Source organism: Branchiostoma belcheri, unplaced genomic scaffold, assembly GCF_001625305.1.
Source record: "Branchiostoma belcheri isolate BF01 breed outbred unplaced genomic scaffold, Haploidv18h27 scaffold217, whole genome shotgun sequence".
NCBI classification, from domain to species: Eukaryota; Metazoa; Chordata; class Leptocardii; order Amphioxiformes; family Branchiostomatidae; genus Branchiostoma; species Branchiostoma belcheri.
In genome coordinates, this window is record NW_017803680.1 from 286351 (window position 1) to 303422 (window position 17072).

At 41.4% G+C, this 17072-nt stretch overlaps 1 protein-coding gene across 1 annotated transcript in view; it reads right to left on the reverse strand.

The window, feature by feature from the left end:
- Nucleotides 1-15732: 15732 nt before the first annotated feature.
- Nucleotides 15733-17072, reverse strand: part of LOC109470033 — a 6326-nt gene continuing 4986 nt past the window's right edge. The window contains exons 3-4 of the mRNA XM_019768809.1: nucleotides 16227-17057; nucleotides 15733-16157 (exon numbers count right to left, since the gene is read on the reverse strand). Coding sequence (XP_019624368.1) covers nucleotides 15733-16157; nucleotides 16227-17057 — 1256 coding nt within the window. The remainder of the gene's footprint in view (nucleotides 16158-16226; nucleotides 17058-17072) is intronic.

Consider the following 17072-nt stretch of genomic DNA (forward strand, 5'->3'; position numbering starts at 1 on the left):
TATCGAAACAGTACAAACATGTATATACCCATATATACATGTACCCATAAAGTTATAGTATATGGAGAAACAATCACTATATCATAAATATTGCCCTCACTTATTACAATATTAAAGAAAGGGAAAACTACAGCTGATGTAATGGTGTGAAGGTCTTATTCATGAAAAATATAGCAGTGATTATGACTAGTTATAAATGTGGCCGAGTGGTAATTCATATCTTGGATACTTTCTGCAGTACCTTTCACTGCTGCTAGGTTTTGAAACTTAAATGGACCTTACCTCACATAGAATGGTAAAACACTCCATCCCTGCCTTTGGTTGGGCAGGGAGGACAATAAAGTTACTAGTAGTGTGGATTGTTCAATCTAACATCTGAAGATATGTACAATCGTTACCAAGAAACCCTTAAAGAAACTCTTATACAAAACGTTTAGTTTCAGTAATCTCAATTGCAAGCCCTCGAACAACAACTTTCAGAAATACGCAAAGTTGATATTTTACGGAGCCTTAGGTTTCTCTCAGAAATGTAACATTATAATGGTTAGAATGGAGGTCTATGATTCCTAAGACCATGACCACTAGTTACCACTGTTGTCACTCAGTGATGGTCTGAGACTGGCCCTGCTCTGTCTGACCATTGCCGCTGGCCACTATAGTAGGTGTGGTGTTTGACTCAGTGTTGGCCTGAGACTGACCCTGCCCTGTCTGATCATGACCATTGGCTATTTCTGCAGATGCTGTGCCCTTTGGTACAGTTTTCCCATCTACATGTACGTACATGGGATTTGTCTGTAGGGCAGCTAGCAATGCATCACACATTAATGGATTTATCATATTAAAGGCTTCAGGTCTAGCATTAGACTGGCCCAGTCCTGCCTGAGCATTGCCACAAGATACGGTGTGTGTGTGTGCTGTGGTGTTTGTGTTGGATTCAGCGATGGCCTGAGACTGACCCTGTCCAGTCTGATCATGACCAATGGTCATTACAGTTTCTGTGGTGTTTGTGTTGGATTCAGTCATAGCCTGAGACTGGCCCTGTCCTGTCTGACCATTGTCACCAGTCGCTACAGTAAATGTGGTGTCTGTGTTGGGTTCAGTAATGGTCTGAGACTGGGACTGCTCTGCCTGATGGCCAGTGGCCCCTATAGCAGCCATGTTGTTTGTGATGGCCTGGGACTGAGCCACGACTTTGTACAGCGAATTTGGCTGCGAGACAGTCGGCCCTGCGCCATAAGATACATTTCCAGCATCCAAGGATTCACTGATGACCTGAGGCTGAATTTGCCTTGTTTGCCCTTGATCACTGGTCATTAGAGCAGCAGATATGTTTGTGTTGGATTCAGTAATGGCCTGAGACTGGGCCACAGCTTTGTACACACACTTCAGATTCGGGACAGTCAGCCCCGTGCCATAAGATATATTCTTAATATCTAGTGATTCTGGCATGGGCTGATCTTTTTGATCATGACCACTGATCTTTACAGCAGATGTGATGTTTGTGTTGGATTCAATGATGGCCTGAGACTGACCCTGTCCTGTCTTAACACGTGGGTTGTCAATATCTTCATACTGGTGATCATCACCACTGGCCATTACACAAACTGCTCTCTTAGTTCGTCTACCGTGGCCAGATACAACAACATTGGGATCTAGTCGAAATAGAGGATCTCTGGTTCTCCTCTTGTTCCAGATTGTAAGAATGACAGTGCCAATCAGGACAGCGCCAACTACTGGTATACAGACAGAGATGATAAGAACAGGTAGGGAGAGGCTGGGAGAAGATTTTTTTGAATTGCTAATTCCTGGCTTGTCAGGCGTGGTTCTAAGGAATGGAGTTGGTGTTGCTATGCCTGCTTTGTTTGTTCTGCCTACATGGCGAGCCATTGAGCCAGCATTGCGTTTGAAGCACCAGTGATAGCGATAACTGACAGTGCCATTGGACCAGTTATTAGAGCTCACTTGGATATCATCAGGTCGTGTAAAAATGGATGTCGAGCTTACGGGATATGCTGATGGGCTAGTAGTATTGCTTTCTGTGTTGACAACTAAATTAGATGACACTTCAGATGGCATTTGGGAATTAACAGTTAGCGGTGACATGGTTGTCTTTTTACATACCAATTCTTCAGGATTTACATCTGCAAGCCTCTGTTCCTGGAATTTGGATGGCTGAGCACATATTATATTGTATTTTAATAAGGGAAATGCAGTCGTGTTTAGCGTTAAAGGAGTCATCCTACAGTCACACTGCCAGGGGTTCTTGCCAAGTAATATGCATCGTATGGATGGCAACAAGCTATATGCTAAAGGGGAAAAGGAAACCATCTTGTTCTCGCTAAGGTCCAACCTTATTAGCATGGGTAGATTTACAAATCCACCATTCTGTATGTGTCTTATCTTGTTGCACCTTAGGCTCAACGAACGTAGTCGGAGTAAATTTCCCAATGACCCTGACTGAATCATGGCTATCTTGTTATAGGACAAGTCCAGCTTGTTCAGATTATTTGTATCAAAAGTATGAACATGGATGTTTGTTATCTGGTTGTGGTCCAGATATAGATATTTTGGGGTTACTTCTGAAAATATATCATGTGGGATGTTAGTTATTTCGTTCCAACTCATGCGCAAATAACTGAACCCGTGTTTAGTTGGAGGAAAACACTCTATACTTCTAATGTTATTTTTTTCCAAGTTCAACGAACTCAATCTCTTATACCGTAACAGCTCAGACCGTTTGACAGTTGTAATATTATTACCTGTCAAATCTAACCCATTGATAGATGTTGGGAGGCCCTGTGGGATACTAGTGAGACCTCGGTTGGTACATTTGCAGCGAAATAGTTCACAGCTGCAGTCAGCCTCTGGCGTGTTGGGTTCCTTCAGGATGATGAGAAGAATAATCAGCAAGTGTCGCAGCTTTCTTCCCATGATGTCCTGCAACCTAAAAAGAATACAATTGTTCTCTCCATTTCAATTATTTTTACTTATCCAGGGCAAATCGTAACTCTACATTTTTCTCAAGTATACCTGAGATGTATCCAACACAGTGATGCATCCAACACAGTAAGATGTTCTGGACAGCTAGTCTATGCTCGATAGTTCAATCAAATGTACGTTCTTGGATACACCGAGACTATCTAGAATCGCGGCTGATCCTTAGACATTTCCTTTCAGGCATAGATCAATACGTGCTTTTGTTGTTGTTACATTTACAGTCTGAAAAGTAGTTTCAAACAGTTTGAAACTACTGTGGAACTGCTGGAATGTACACAATTGTTGTCTCCGTTTCAATTATATTACTTATCCAGGGTAAATCGTAACTCTACTTTTTTTTCTCAAGTCTACCTGAGATTTATCAATCACGGCTGTGGACAGCTGCTCCACGCTGCAATCAAATGTACATGTACGTTTTTGGATACGCCGAGACGACCTAAAATCGCAGCTGATTCTAACAATATTCATTTCAGACATACATGTAGATCTATATGACAGGTTCGGTTCTGTTTACTGAACTGGAAAAAAATCCCATCACAAGAGAAAAGTCTTTGTTCACACAGGATAAAGAATAAAGTCAGAAGCGAAATATGCTCTGCTGGATACGTTGTAAATCTGCTCTTAAATTCATGCCGTGAAAATGTCAGGGTACAAAGGCTTTAAAGTCAAAAACTTTGGAACAGTCTATGAGTCTTGTTTAAAGGATAAAACTTGAAAGCAAAATGTGCTCTTTTTGCTGCCGTATTTGATGAATACGTGCTTTTGTTGTTGTTATTTCATGGTCAGAAACAAAGGGTTTGGAACTACGGCAGAACTGTTGATATGAACATGGTTGTGTTGATTGTCTGAAACTGTTTGAATATTAACGATAACTTAAAGGTATTTTTTACTGCGCCAGACGTTTTTATTGTGTTTCCGCCCATCAGAAAAAAATCCGTAGAACGATAAAGAAGCTTTTAAGGGTGAGAAGATGTTACTCAACAATAGGTCTAAAACGTTTTAATTAGTTTATTAGTTCTAGTACGAGTAACGTTACGTGGCATGGTCAATCTGAATTTTCTGGCTCTGGCAGAATTGGTCCCCGGGTGTGACTAAAGTGTCAAGACGCACCACTCCATTTTCCCACGTTTGAACAAAACTGATGTCCAAACGGATATATCCGTGTGAAAATTGTTGAATGTTTACTTATGGCTGGGTAGTTACCTAGCTACCTCCCCTTGCCAACAGTCAGACAACGTTACAGTCTGTCCGACTGTAAAATCTGCTTCGAGAATATGAAACTAAATGAACGTATATTAAACTGCCATCGCAACATACTTGCCTGCGTACTACTTACTGGTGGAAACATACCTCTTAAGTCAGTTCGAAGGGCGTCGGTTGGCACTTAATCGTGAGGCTCTCGTGTAGAATGCCTCAAGAACCGGTTGTTGTCGTCTTGTTGGGTGCGTCCTTCAGCAGATCGGTAATGCCGTGTGACAAACAACCCGGGAAATGGTCTTATGTAAGAGAGTGGTTCCGATTGTCTGGGACTTGCTATTTGAATAATACTAATATTTATGATCACGATGAAAAATACAACCATGACTCTTGTCTTGATATAGATTGTATCTTACCTGCTGTTATTGTTGTTTTCATACCTGCACTTCTACAAGTAAAATGCAAATTTGATGAAATTTCCGAGTCTGAACTGCATTAGAACAGTCAAAAAGCTAAGCCCCTTCATGAAGATTAAAAATGTTAGTCATATTTAACCGCCAAATATATAACGGTATTTAAAAGAGCTGGGGTGACTTCATATCAAAGGTGTAGCGTTACGGCATGCTAATTCATTAAACTTTCATGATGTCAGATGTCAAAACTTAAAGCTTTCTTCATACTGTAAATGTATGTGCGAAGATCATACCACGAATACGTACGCTTATTTGTGTCAGCCAGAGGAAACACAGTTGTTTGGATCTGTTAAAGAAATTACAAATAACTTCTAATTGCTCGTGGGATAAGGGTCGGCCATTGGACGGACAGGTTTGTTTAAGAACGGTTTCGGAAAAAGTAACTTTTGTTAACAAAAAAAAGTGGAAAACATGGGATGATAATATCTCTGGATGACCCTAGCCAAGCCAAGTACGGTAGCACATGAAAGGGAAGGGTTAGTATGCTCAGCAACAAAATGCCCCACGACCTCCCCTAGTCAAGGGACTGGTAGGCGTATTCAGCACCAAGGACAGGGACACGGAACCCGGTGTGTGTCATTGACAAACGCTGTTCCCACGCCTGGGGAGCGAGATCCAAAATAAACTGGGGTGTGCCCCCTTCTGCATGGTAGGACACTTCTGCATCATAGAACACCGGCACGAGGATGTGTTAAATTTGATTTTATATCTGAGATAACGCGGGTCGGGGGACATCAAAAGCAGTACTTAGCGGGCCGTCCACATCGCAAGGTCAGACAGAAATTCTCGTACCAAAAAGGTTGTATTATTTTGTTATCGTTCTACACATTGTCAAGCCACTAAAATTTTCGATATAAAAAAAAACAACATTTGATTAAAAACACTATTCGTTTGTGCTAACGTTACTGCTATCATCATGCATAAGTTCCAAACAAACACGCTGCACCGTCTGTCTGTAAAAATATTAGTCAACATGGTTCCCGAAAAATCCCGCGGGATATCCCGATGAATTACGATTTGATGCTTATCCCATGAACTGTACTGTATTATCCCGAAAAAGATTGAAACTGTCTGACTAAACGACAAAATGTTATATCCATGTTAACGTTATATCATGAGTAATAAACGTAAACAAACGCCCCCCTCCCCCGGCCCCGCACCTACATTACAAAGTCGACAATAGTTATGGATGAACACAATTCTGTTTACTTTATTTTCAAAACGGCAACAAGACTAAATCTCTATACATAAGAGATTCTATCAAGTCAGGAGCTAGTAAATTACGAGTGTTTTTTTATTTTAATTTGAGCTGGCGGTGACATGCAAAAAGTTACACAAAGTCGCCGGCGTTCTGTGGAAATCCGTAGTCCTACGTGTGGATATTGAACCAAAAATCCCAATGCAGTATTCTCTACTCGAGACTGGTATTCATATGGCCGTATTTTACAAAGGAAAAGGAAAACTTACCAATGAAACTGGTCCACCGATCTCTTCTCGTGTCATACAAGGGCGGATGCCCATATTTGGAAATTTCGGGTGTTCCGTGGCGCTGGGGTCATTGACCCGCGGTTGTCGAACTCGGAATTCGAATCGTTGTTCTAATGTTCCAAACGCGTTCTTTTTGTTCAACTTTTTTCACCCATTTTTTGCAAATAAAATCATTTTTTGACATATATGTTGGCTAAAATGACCGCGGTTCAGTGTCGTATGTACCAACCTACCAGCATGCTGAATTCCATTGACTTTTAGGCTCTAATTACGAAAATATCGACGATTTTTATATGTTTGGAGAAGAAGAGGAGGAGGAGGAGGAGGAAGAGGAAATTGAGCAAAAACAATATGTTTACCATTTTCTTCGGTAAACATAATTACGGAGATTGCTTCTGGGCGTTTTGAGTAACATTCGCCGCTTTTCTTCAGTGTCAGTTGTACCCGATATCAGTCTATCTCGCTGCAGTAACACAGGATACAGTTGACTCAGCCTAAATGATTTTCAGTGCACAATATGGTCTCCTAGTAACACGTATGGGCTGCCTAATACGCTCAGTTTCTCGTTTAAAGACATCCAAATACAGTTTTGAAGCGGCAAAACCTGATTTTCAAGTAACATTTTTGGTCATTACTTTAATTTAGTAAGCTGGATCATTACTATCGCATAGCATACTGATATCTGCGAGGCAAAAATGTGATGTTGCCGCCGACGAAAAACGGTTGCTTGTTTTATAGCCGAACGGTTCTAGCTATTTATGGGTGGTACCCAAAAATAAAGAGACGCCTCACGTAGTCTGTTTATGAGCTATTTGAAACGCTTCAAGTATAAAATGTGCTACGAAAAGAAGTAAATGTGAATATCAGTCATATTTTCTCATTTGGAATCAGAATGTTTTTATTTATTCCAACATGTAATCACCAGACGTGGTGACGACACACTCAAGTTTTTTTTCAACTTATATTAATGCCGCCACCAACACAGGGGACAAATACATGACAGGATAATACTCATTTACACCTGAGCTAAGTGAGGAAAGTCGTGTAAAGTGCCTTTCCCAAGGGCACAAGATCGGTGGCATGTCAGGACTTGAACCCGGGACTCTTAATTCCGATTCGCGCACTCTGCCGCTACGCCACACGACCCCACTCAATGTTTTGTTGTTGTTGTTGTTTTTGTTGTTGTTGTTGTTGTTTTTATGCGGCCCTGACATTACAGCTGGTGAGTATTAGCAAAGCTCGCCAAGGCATGTTCTATCACGTGATGTAGGTTCGCTGATGTCGTCACAGGGTCGTCGGTTCACTGGTGGAAACGGAACTGCAGTTTCACGGATCTCTCTAGGTGGCGCTGATAAACAGCTAAGCTTCCTTAGTTGGCATGAAAAGTTTAAATTTCCATTGATTTAGTAGTAATAAGGGAAATTTTACAAGAATTTTTGTGTTGGCATGACGTAATGTAAGGTCATACGACGTCATTTCTGTGACGTGATATAACGTCATAAAACCGTCTAGACAGGTTATTCCGGCTAAAACCAGAATGTGCGCATGATAATATCAAAAGTTTACTATTTACACTGCACAATCACTGGGACATATCCTCAATGAGTTATGGAGCAGTGCCAGAGTCGCGCGATGAAAGCAAGTCCCTACATATCAGCTTATGAATATAAGGGTGGGGTGTCTGGGGGAAGTCAAAACCAACTAACCCCTACGTCGAAAAATTCCCCCACTCCCTGTTCTATCCTTCCGGGACTCGTCCCCCACCACACGTCTCGGCGATGCGGATGTTTTCAGCAACTGGCAATGAAGAGGAATCAGTCTATGCCCTTATATAGAGCAAAGGATGACGTCATTGGCGGATTACATTATTACTACAAACGTTAACGAAACATCCACATATGCATTCATACGGAAGTGTTACACATATATTATATTACTCATTTATTTTATTTACACAGATACTACACACTTAAAGCTTCTTCAAAATGGCCCCAGCGGGCGTACGATTAATATATAGCATGATAGGATACAAAAAAGTTACTGGTGCAGCGAAGTTTGATGTTTGATGTTTTATTAGATATCCATTAGATTAGATAACAAATCTAATCTATTCTTCCTGGATTCACAAACAGTACACAAATGTAATACAAATTAAGGCACAAAACATAACATAACATAACACTTGCATCCATTGGACTACAACTAGCATAAAATTACAAAGCAATAATCAATAACAACTACAAAGCAGCACGACATTACCAGATCGCTTCTGGGAGGTCAGAGGTCTCATTCAATGATAATATATACAGCTTCTTGCTTGTGAAGTATCTTACCACCAGTGCTTTAAAGGTTTGTATGTATCAGTCTTGTGAGTTATCATGTCGTTTATGATGTTCTTGAATAGTGTTGGTGTGGTTGACCTGGCGTGTGGTGTAAGGTTGTTGTGAGATTTTGTACATCTATACACGAATGTTCTTTCCATCGCGGTTGTCTTCGGTTTAGGCAGTCTTAAGCCACCTCCTGTCGCAAGTCAGGTGCTATGGGCATGAGAATTATCTATTCGTTGTAACCTGTCGTAGATCGCTTCTGGTTTTTCAGCTACCAAAATTTTATTGAACATCATTAGCGTGTTTTTGTATAGTCTTCCTTTCACTGATAGCCAGTCCAACCTTTCATGCATAGTGTTCGTGTTACAGTTGTACTTTTCGTCTAACACCAGTCTAGCTGCTCTGTTTTGGAGAATTTGTAATTTGTCGAGTTTTGATTGTGATCCTGCAGACAGTAAACACGAACAGTAGTCCATGTGACCAAGCACCAGTAACTGCACCACTATCTTTAAAGTTCAGCTAGTGAGGAAGTCTTTTGATCTCTTGAGAGATGCCAACGCACCTGACATTTGGACTTAACTTTATCAAGTTGTAGATCCCAGGATAACTGTTGGTCCATCAAAACGCCAAGAAGTTTTGCCTGTTCTACTTGTTCTATTGTTTGATTGCCCATGGTGAGATGTAGATTTGTGTTTTGTTTCAGTTTGTGACGGCTACCTAACACAATGGTCTTGGTTTTGCCCACGTTCATTTGCTTCTACCCAATTCCATACATGCGTCAAATCAGACTGTAGTTTGCGCTGTATTGCTGCTACACTTGGACCTGACGCAGAAGGAGTTGTGTCGTCGGCATACATCACTATGTCTGAATGTGTCACTACTGTAGGGAGATCATTAGTATAAATACAGAAGAGTAAAGGGCCTAAGCAGCTTCCTTGAGGAACGCCGCTCTTGCACTCTTTGTGTGACGATAAACTTCCATTTACAAACACAGTCTGGGTTCTGTTAGTCAAGTAACTTCTGAGCCAACCAAGAGCAGGTTCTACAAATCCATAACATTTTAATTTAGCCAGTAAGATATCATGATTAACAACATCAAATGCGGCGCTGAAATCCAGAAGAACGGCACCCACTAAATTGCCTTTGTCGATTTCCTCCAGCCATCTATCTGACATCTGAACTAAAGCACTTGATGTAGAGTGACACTGTTTATATGCGTGCTTGCTGTGGGATAGAATGTCATTGGAGGTAAGGTAAGTATGAATTTGGTGATTACATATCTTCTCCATCAGTTTACTTATTGCGGGTAAGAGGCTGATAGGACGGCTATTGGGTCCGTCCAGTGGCAGAGTTTTGTTTTTTATGAGAGGGATGATCTTAGCCTGTTTCCACTGAGTAGGAAATATTCCCTGTCTGAATGAAGAATTGAAAATGTGGCACAGAGGTCCTGATATGTAGTCTGCAGAGATTCTTAGTAACGTGTTGTCGATAGTATCAATTCCTATGGATTAACTAGATGGAAGAGAGTGAAGTAACTTTTGGACTTGGCTCACTGTTACTTCTTGAAAAGAAAAGGCACAGTTCTTGGATGCCATGATTTTGTCCTCAATCGGTGCTGTTATACCGTCTAGGTCTATGTCACCTCCCTGTGTGAGACCATCCACTTTATTAATGAAATATTCATTGAAGTATTCAGCTATTTCAGTTGGTTTTGTGTATATTCTTCCATCTGTCTCTATGACAGTTGGGGTTTTGCGTGTGTTTCTACCAAGTATACCGTTGATAACAGCCCAAAGCTGTTTAGTGTTCCCGTCCTTACAATGTGATTCAATCAATTCTTTGTAATAAGTTTTCTTCTTCTTTCTGTTCTCTCTTACCACTATGTTTCTCAATTTCTTATAGATTTCATAGTCAGAAGATAGTCCTGATGTCTGTGCTTCTTTCTTGGCATAGTCCCTCTGGTTCATCAGGTCCCGGAGGTCACCGTCTACCCACTGGGCGGGCGTTGACCTCACCGAACTTTTCCGAACCGGAGCATGCTGGTCTACTACTTGGGTGAACAGTGACATGAAGCAGAACAAGGCATCATTTACGTCTTCTTCGTTAGATACAAGGTGCCAAGGGGCATGTGCGATGTCATGTAAGAACTTTTCTGGCCCAAACCTCTTGTAAGAGCGTTTCAGAGTGATTGTGGGTTGTCTTGTAGGTACTTTCGTTTTCCGTGTTGTGTGAATTAAGTTGTGATCGGTGTACCCTACCGGAACTGATTTTGTGTTTGTAAATTTGTCAGCCCTGTTTGAAAATATTAGATCAAGGCATGTTTTAGTTGTGTTGACTATTCTAGTCGCTTGTTTAACCAGTTGTTGTAAGTCTAGTGAGGAAGATTCCATCTGGAGCCTTTCGCGCAGGGGGCAATTGTTGTCTTTCCAATTGACATTAAAGTCGCCTTAAACCAACACTTCTTGACCATTGTGGGTAGCCTTGTCCAACAGATGTATGATCTTTTGCAGATATTCTATTTTTGCGCTAGGTGGTCTGTACATGCACCCTACCAAAATAGGCTTACTGTACGGAAGGTGTAACTCTACCCATATCGCCTCAATTTCCGTGATTTCTAGATCTGGTTTAAGTTTGTAAGGAATATGGTCTTTTATGTACAAGCCTACACCTCCACCCTTATCATTACGGTCCTTTCTTACGAAGACATAATCTGGGATACTCATCATATCATTACACATACCATCATCAAGGTGGGTTTCTGACACCGCTAAAATATGCATATTGTTTTTACATAGTTAGTCCGTTACTTCATGTACTTTGTTTCTAAGGCTGTTGATATTCACATGTCCGATGTGCAGTCCTTTATTAGAAAGTCCTAAGTCTATTGGTCCTGGGTTTGAGTGGACATCTAGGGATAGCAGCAGGACGAGTGTGGCCAGTAATGAATACATGTCGGTTGAAGTCTGGTTCCTTGTTCTGCGTGTCCCGGGATCACCATACAGTGTGATGTTGTTGACAGCAAAAATTCCCGACAAGCCTAGCGCAATGGGATGCTCCGGTGCGGTTTGCCAGCTGCACGTAATCAGGGCCAATTTGTTCTTAGCGTCCGGAAATTGTTGTCCATTACATGTCTTTGGAAGCAGCGCTATCACTACAACTGCTGCCAACAGAGAGTAACAGCTAGCAAATTCTAACATTGTTTTTACTAATGCCATACTGATGTCAGGTATAAGTACATAACATAAGTTGTAATGCCAGAAATTTGCATAACATAAGCCGCCGAGGAAGTCCTGGCGGTATGACTTGATTAACTAGCACTTTTGGCGCCAAATCGCCCAGTATTGTCAACTATTGTATACAAACTATAAGGCTATCTTGCGTTTACACAATTCTTTCGATAAGTCACAGACTGGTTTGTTTACATCATATTCTATTACATACATCAACGCATCATACTAAATCACCGTACAGCTAAAATAGCGAGTGGAGCTGTAGTCCTAATTACATGTAGATATAACGCTAGCGCTGTAAGACACCTTCCTGGCCGCTTGCGCGCCGCGACAAATCAATCAGGCTTATTTTGCCTTGATTATAAAATTTGTGATGAAACTTAGTCTATGTCGTAAACAGTATGCTTGGGCCAACTCAGAAAACGTAAAATAAAGTCGAAACCAAACAGAATACTTGCGCAGGGAGCAAAATTGTAGGAGCACAGCAAAAGGTGTCTCAACGCCGCGGATGACCTCTGACCTCTCTGACTCAAGTACATTAACTGAAGTAACTCAAGTACATTAACTGCAGAGGTACATCAGCATAATATGATATACTATAGTATAATATAATATTATATTATATCATATTATATATAATATGATATAATATAATATAATACCATTAGATAATCGAAACATAGAACCAGAGACTAACATTGCAATGAAGAAATAATGAAGATAACGAAAAATGTACATTAATGTTTTCTGATTAAAAAATGTACAATGTTTTCTGATATCAATGGCAAATGGACATGGAGAGTCATCATGTAGCAAGAAATTATTGGTTCTAAAGTACAAGTGCTTACTTATTTATGAGGCGACAGAAATTTCTGTTTTTAGTTGAGGTAGACGATAGTTCCATAGAGCAAGACTAGTACATGAGAGAGATTTGTTTCTGCACTGTAGATGCCTTGAATGAATGAATGAATGAATGAATGCATGCATGAATGAATGAATGAATGAATGAATGAATGGATGAATGAATGAATGAATGAATGAATGAATGAATGAATGAATGAATGAATGAATGAATGAATGAATGAATGAATGAATGAATCAATGAATGAATGAATGAATCAATGAATCAATGAATCAATGAATGAATCAATGAATCAATGAATCAATGAATGAATTGTTTATTTGTAGTAAAAAAACAAGAAGCATTTCACAGTCTGCTAACTGAATTACATACTCCTTTAACATACTTAAAATCACAATTCTTAATTACACTAGAAATACTCATAATTACAAACAACATTTTACAGCAATTGAAATATTGAAAAGTCCTTTGACAGCTGTAGTTCCATTTTTTTTCTCCGCCAGGCGTGAGTTGTGTTGGTGAACCTTTCATAGCTACATGTAAACAAACCTGACATTTAGAAACTGCTGAAATGAGTCCTATAGTCCAGGAGGGAGTGCTAAATCCCGACAGACATTAAAATAGGAAGCGAAAAATGTATGACTTAACAGTTTACTGGAAAATACCCAAGATGTGCAGGTCTTAAAACGCATCGAATCCAGGGCAAACTCATTAAATGACCTCTATACACTATCCCAGAATGCACCGCGCTACCCCATCGATGTCCATGTTTTGACCAAGAAAGTTATGTTACAGACTTTATTTTGGGGGTTATAAAATGTATATTGTTTTGTGTTCTTTACGAAGGGGGATCAGAAAGTTCTCGGCCTCACCTAGAAAACGTCATGGCAGAAAAATTTTTCTAACAATATGTTTCAACATAGTTCCCTCTAACTACAATTCAATTGGTCCAGTGATGTTCGAGGCTTGTTTTTCTCCTTGTGGAAGAAGCTTAAGGTTGCATCTGGAGCCCCCAGATAGGGCTCGACCCCACTGATGACGTCATCATTACCATTAAAACGTTGACCACGTAAGTGGAACTTCAGTTTAGGAAATAGGTAGAAGTCCGATGTTCAGAAAATATTGGATGCACCCACTATGCAGACAGTTTGCCCATCCCCAGGATTATGAACTGAGCCACAACACAGGCCAAAGACTCTGCTCACATCTGTCATTCAAAGTCTCACATCTGTCATTCACTACCATGTGATGGACGGCCTCAACTGGATTGTCCGTGGTGCTGATTTGTTCATCTTTTGTGCTCTCCTTGCCGGGCTTGCAACTAGCATCCCACTTCTTTATAGTTAAATAAGAAGGGAAGTCATCACTAAGTGTCTTAATCGTGTGTTTATGGATTTCTTTAGGAGACATCCCTTTTTATCGATACGCATGATCACAGCACACGCTTCTGCATGTAGCGGCCATTTTGTGATTTTGCCCTCACCCACCCCATTTTCACGGGGAGTCACGTGCTAATTAATGAGTATAAAAATTGCATTTTTGTGGGCAGTGATGTAATACATCATAGTATACAGTTATACTAAAGAATAGGAGTTTGACCTTTATTTTCTAGGTGAGGCCGACAACTTTTACCTCGTATCTTACCAACAGTTAGCCTTCCTGGTGTCCTTGAACCTTGAACGGGGCCATCTAGGATGCCGTTACGGGAAACTATGGGTTCTCATCGCCATTCATTTATGCCGAAAATGGACGATGAAAAAAACGGCATAATTAATCTACTTATCTTTACAATAAGCGGAGCAATCTAATACTACCTGTTCAATAAATATTCACATAAATGGTGAAAATCAAAACACACAGGATGTAAAACTGAAGAATAATAGAAAATATAGGTACAGTCCTTATTTGTAAAATTCATATCTGTTACGTTACCTGCCAAAGATTATGTACGTTACAAGTATCAAATTTCTATTATGTAAAAGACTTGAATTACAGAATTCCTCTATCAATCAGGCAAATTAAGTCATAATTTACGTTTAGTTGTATACATCTGTAAACTATCTGCAAAGCCTGTAAATTTATTGTTCTTTTTTGGACTTATTCACTTTGAAATATTTCCCCGGAAATTGACTGCAGTTCCAGAACCAGCTGCTGCTTAGAGGACCAAATACCCAGGGCAAAATATACAATAATCGGAAGTTTTGTTGAGCTACAAGGCCAGCCGAGAGGAGGCCCACATTTGATATTTACGTAAATTTTTCTAAGACCTACCCTCATACCAAATGTCATCACCGATCCACAAAGTACTTCTCAAGTTATATTGACAACAAACATGCTAGAACACACACACGCACACACACACACGCACACACACACACACACAGAGAGAGGGAGAGAGAGAGAGAAAGAGAGAGAGAGAGAGAGACAGACGAAGAGACAGAGAGAGACAGGCCAAAAACAATACCACACTTTTTCATACAGCCTGAGGTTAATGTCTAATGTCAACTTTTTTGACCCAGTAAGAAAATCATGAAAGTGCTGCATTTTAAATGTCCTTCTATAATACATAAGCCAGAATTCCCTTCTGTGACTTTTCTTTTACTATGGTGGTATCATTAAAACGGTGAATTTTAGCTCCGTTACTATACGCTTCTGTCAAACAAGAAATTTAGCCAGGATTGACAACACTTGGAATGATGCACAACTTGAAGTCAAAACACGAAAGTTTGATCTTTCAAAAAGGCTCTTGTGAACAATTTAATAAATTGAACCAATTGAGGACCCTTACAGGTCAAGTAATATTTAAGAAGTCCGAAAGTCTAAGCCTTTAATATTCATTTCTCGATGAATGTATACGTAATGCAAGCTAGAACGTAAGTAGTGCTTGTCGATTTTACGCTTACAATTTGTTACAGAAAAATGTTCTTTTTTTTACTTTCTTCATATTTGTGTTTTCAAAACGTTGAATTTGATACAAATCGTATGTATGATCCTCTTGAACTGCACTTGTTTTCCAAAACAATTATTGACAAACGTTGTCTGTGTCTAAATTTGTGGACCTTTTAGCAACTCAGTATTTCCCATCTTCGTACGGAATCTGATTTCAATTTTGATTGGGGCATAACAAAACCAAATCTTGGAGTAGGTGGGAAAATTCCTCACTGGCCAATTTTAGCATCAGGGACCGGTTCATAGCTGTTTGTCTCTGGGTACTCTGTGGTGTTGTTTATTGCTTCCCTACACTCATTCTGGCAGTATGTAGCTGCCGGGGACCGACCAGCACCAGTCACGGGGGAGGGACAGACGTAACTGTTTCCCAGGCTTGTGACGGGCTGACTGCGGTGGTTCCCATCATAGACGGCGGACTGAATACCCGTAGTACGCTCGCGCGTGGCAGCAGGGTCGTAGCTACAGGCCATAGGAGACACTACGGAGTTGCAGACCGTCGCAATAGTGTCATGCTGGCCATAAGTGTTAAACAGGGTACGGTCTGGGTCAGTGGCAGGGTAGTTGTAGCAGTGTGTCTTACGGGAACGCTTAGCGGCGCTGGCATTCTGCTGGTAGGCAGAGGACAGGGTGGAACCTGGCATGGGCAGGATAGATGGGTGCTGGTAGCAGGTTTTTACGGACTTATCGCCAGCGTTTTCCTTACAGCCATATGTGCCAAACAGGGTACGGTCTGGGTCAGTGACAGGGGAGTTGTAGCAACGTGCCTTACGGGAACGCTTAGCGGCGCTGGCATTCTGCTGGTAGGCAGAGGACAGGGTGGAACCTGGGTTGAGGAGGATAGATGGGTGCTGGTAGCAGGTTTTGTCTGACCTATCACCGCCGTTTTTACCATAACCATATGTCTTAGTCAGGGTACGCTCTCCGTCAGTGGCAGGGGAGTTGTAGCAACGTGCCTTGCGGGAACGTTTAGCGACGCTGGCATTCTGCTGGTAGGCAGAAGACTGAGTGGTACCCAGGTTAGGGAGAATGGATGGGTGCTGGTAGCAGGTTTTGCCTCTCTTATCGCTGCCGTTTTGACCATAGCCAGGCACGACGGCCCCTTCCCTGTTTGGTGTCTGACGGGGACGCTCGGCGCTGTACGGGCGGGACGGCACGGGGTGTGTCTGCGCGCGGGGGCGGCCTGGGTACGCTGCGCCAAGCTTGGCCTGGCCGTACGGGACGGCTTCTGACTGAGAAGAACCGGCCCTGCGCAAGTCAGGGTGGTCTTCAAAACCACCTTCAGCGTAAGGACTGATGACTGATTCTGACTCATTCAAGCTGTCGTGATCCTCGAAACGACCTTCAGCGTACGGACTGATCACCGGCTCATCCAAGTTGCCAACTGGCCACTTAGAACAAGGACCATCGCCATTGCGGGGTGAACCTGTGCCGTTATCTGGAGCTTTGCGCCTGAGCCTGCGCTTGATACACCTGACACAGAACAAAACCCCGGGACCCACCGCAACAGCCGGTAACCAGATAATAGATGACAACACTATGTTCCATGTGC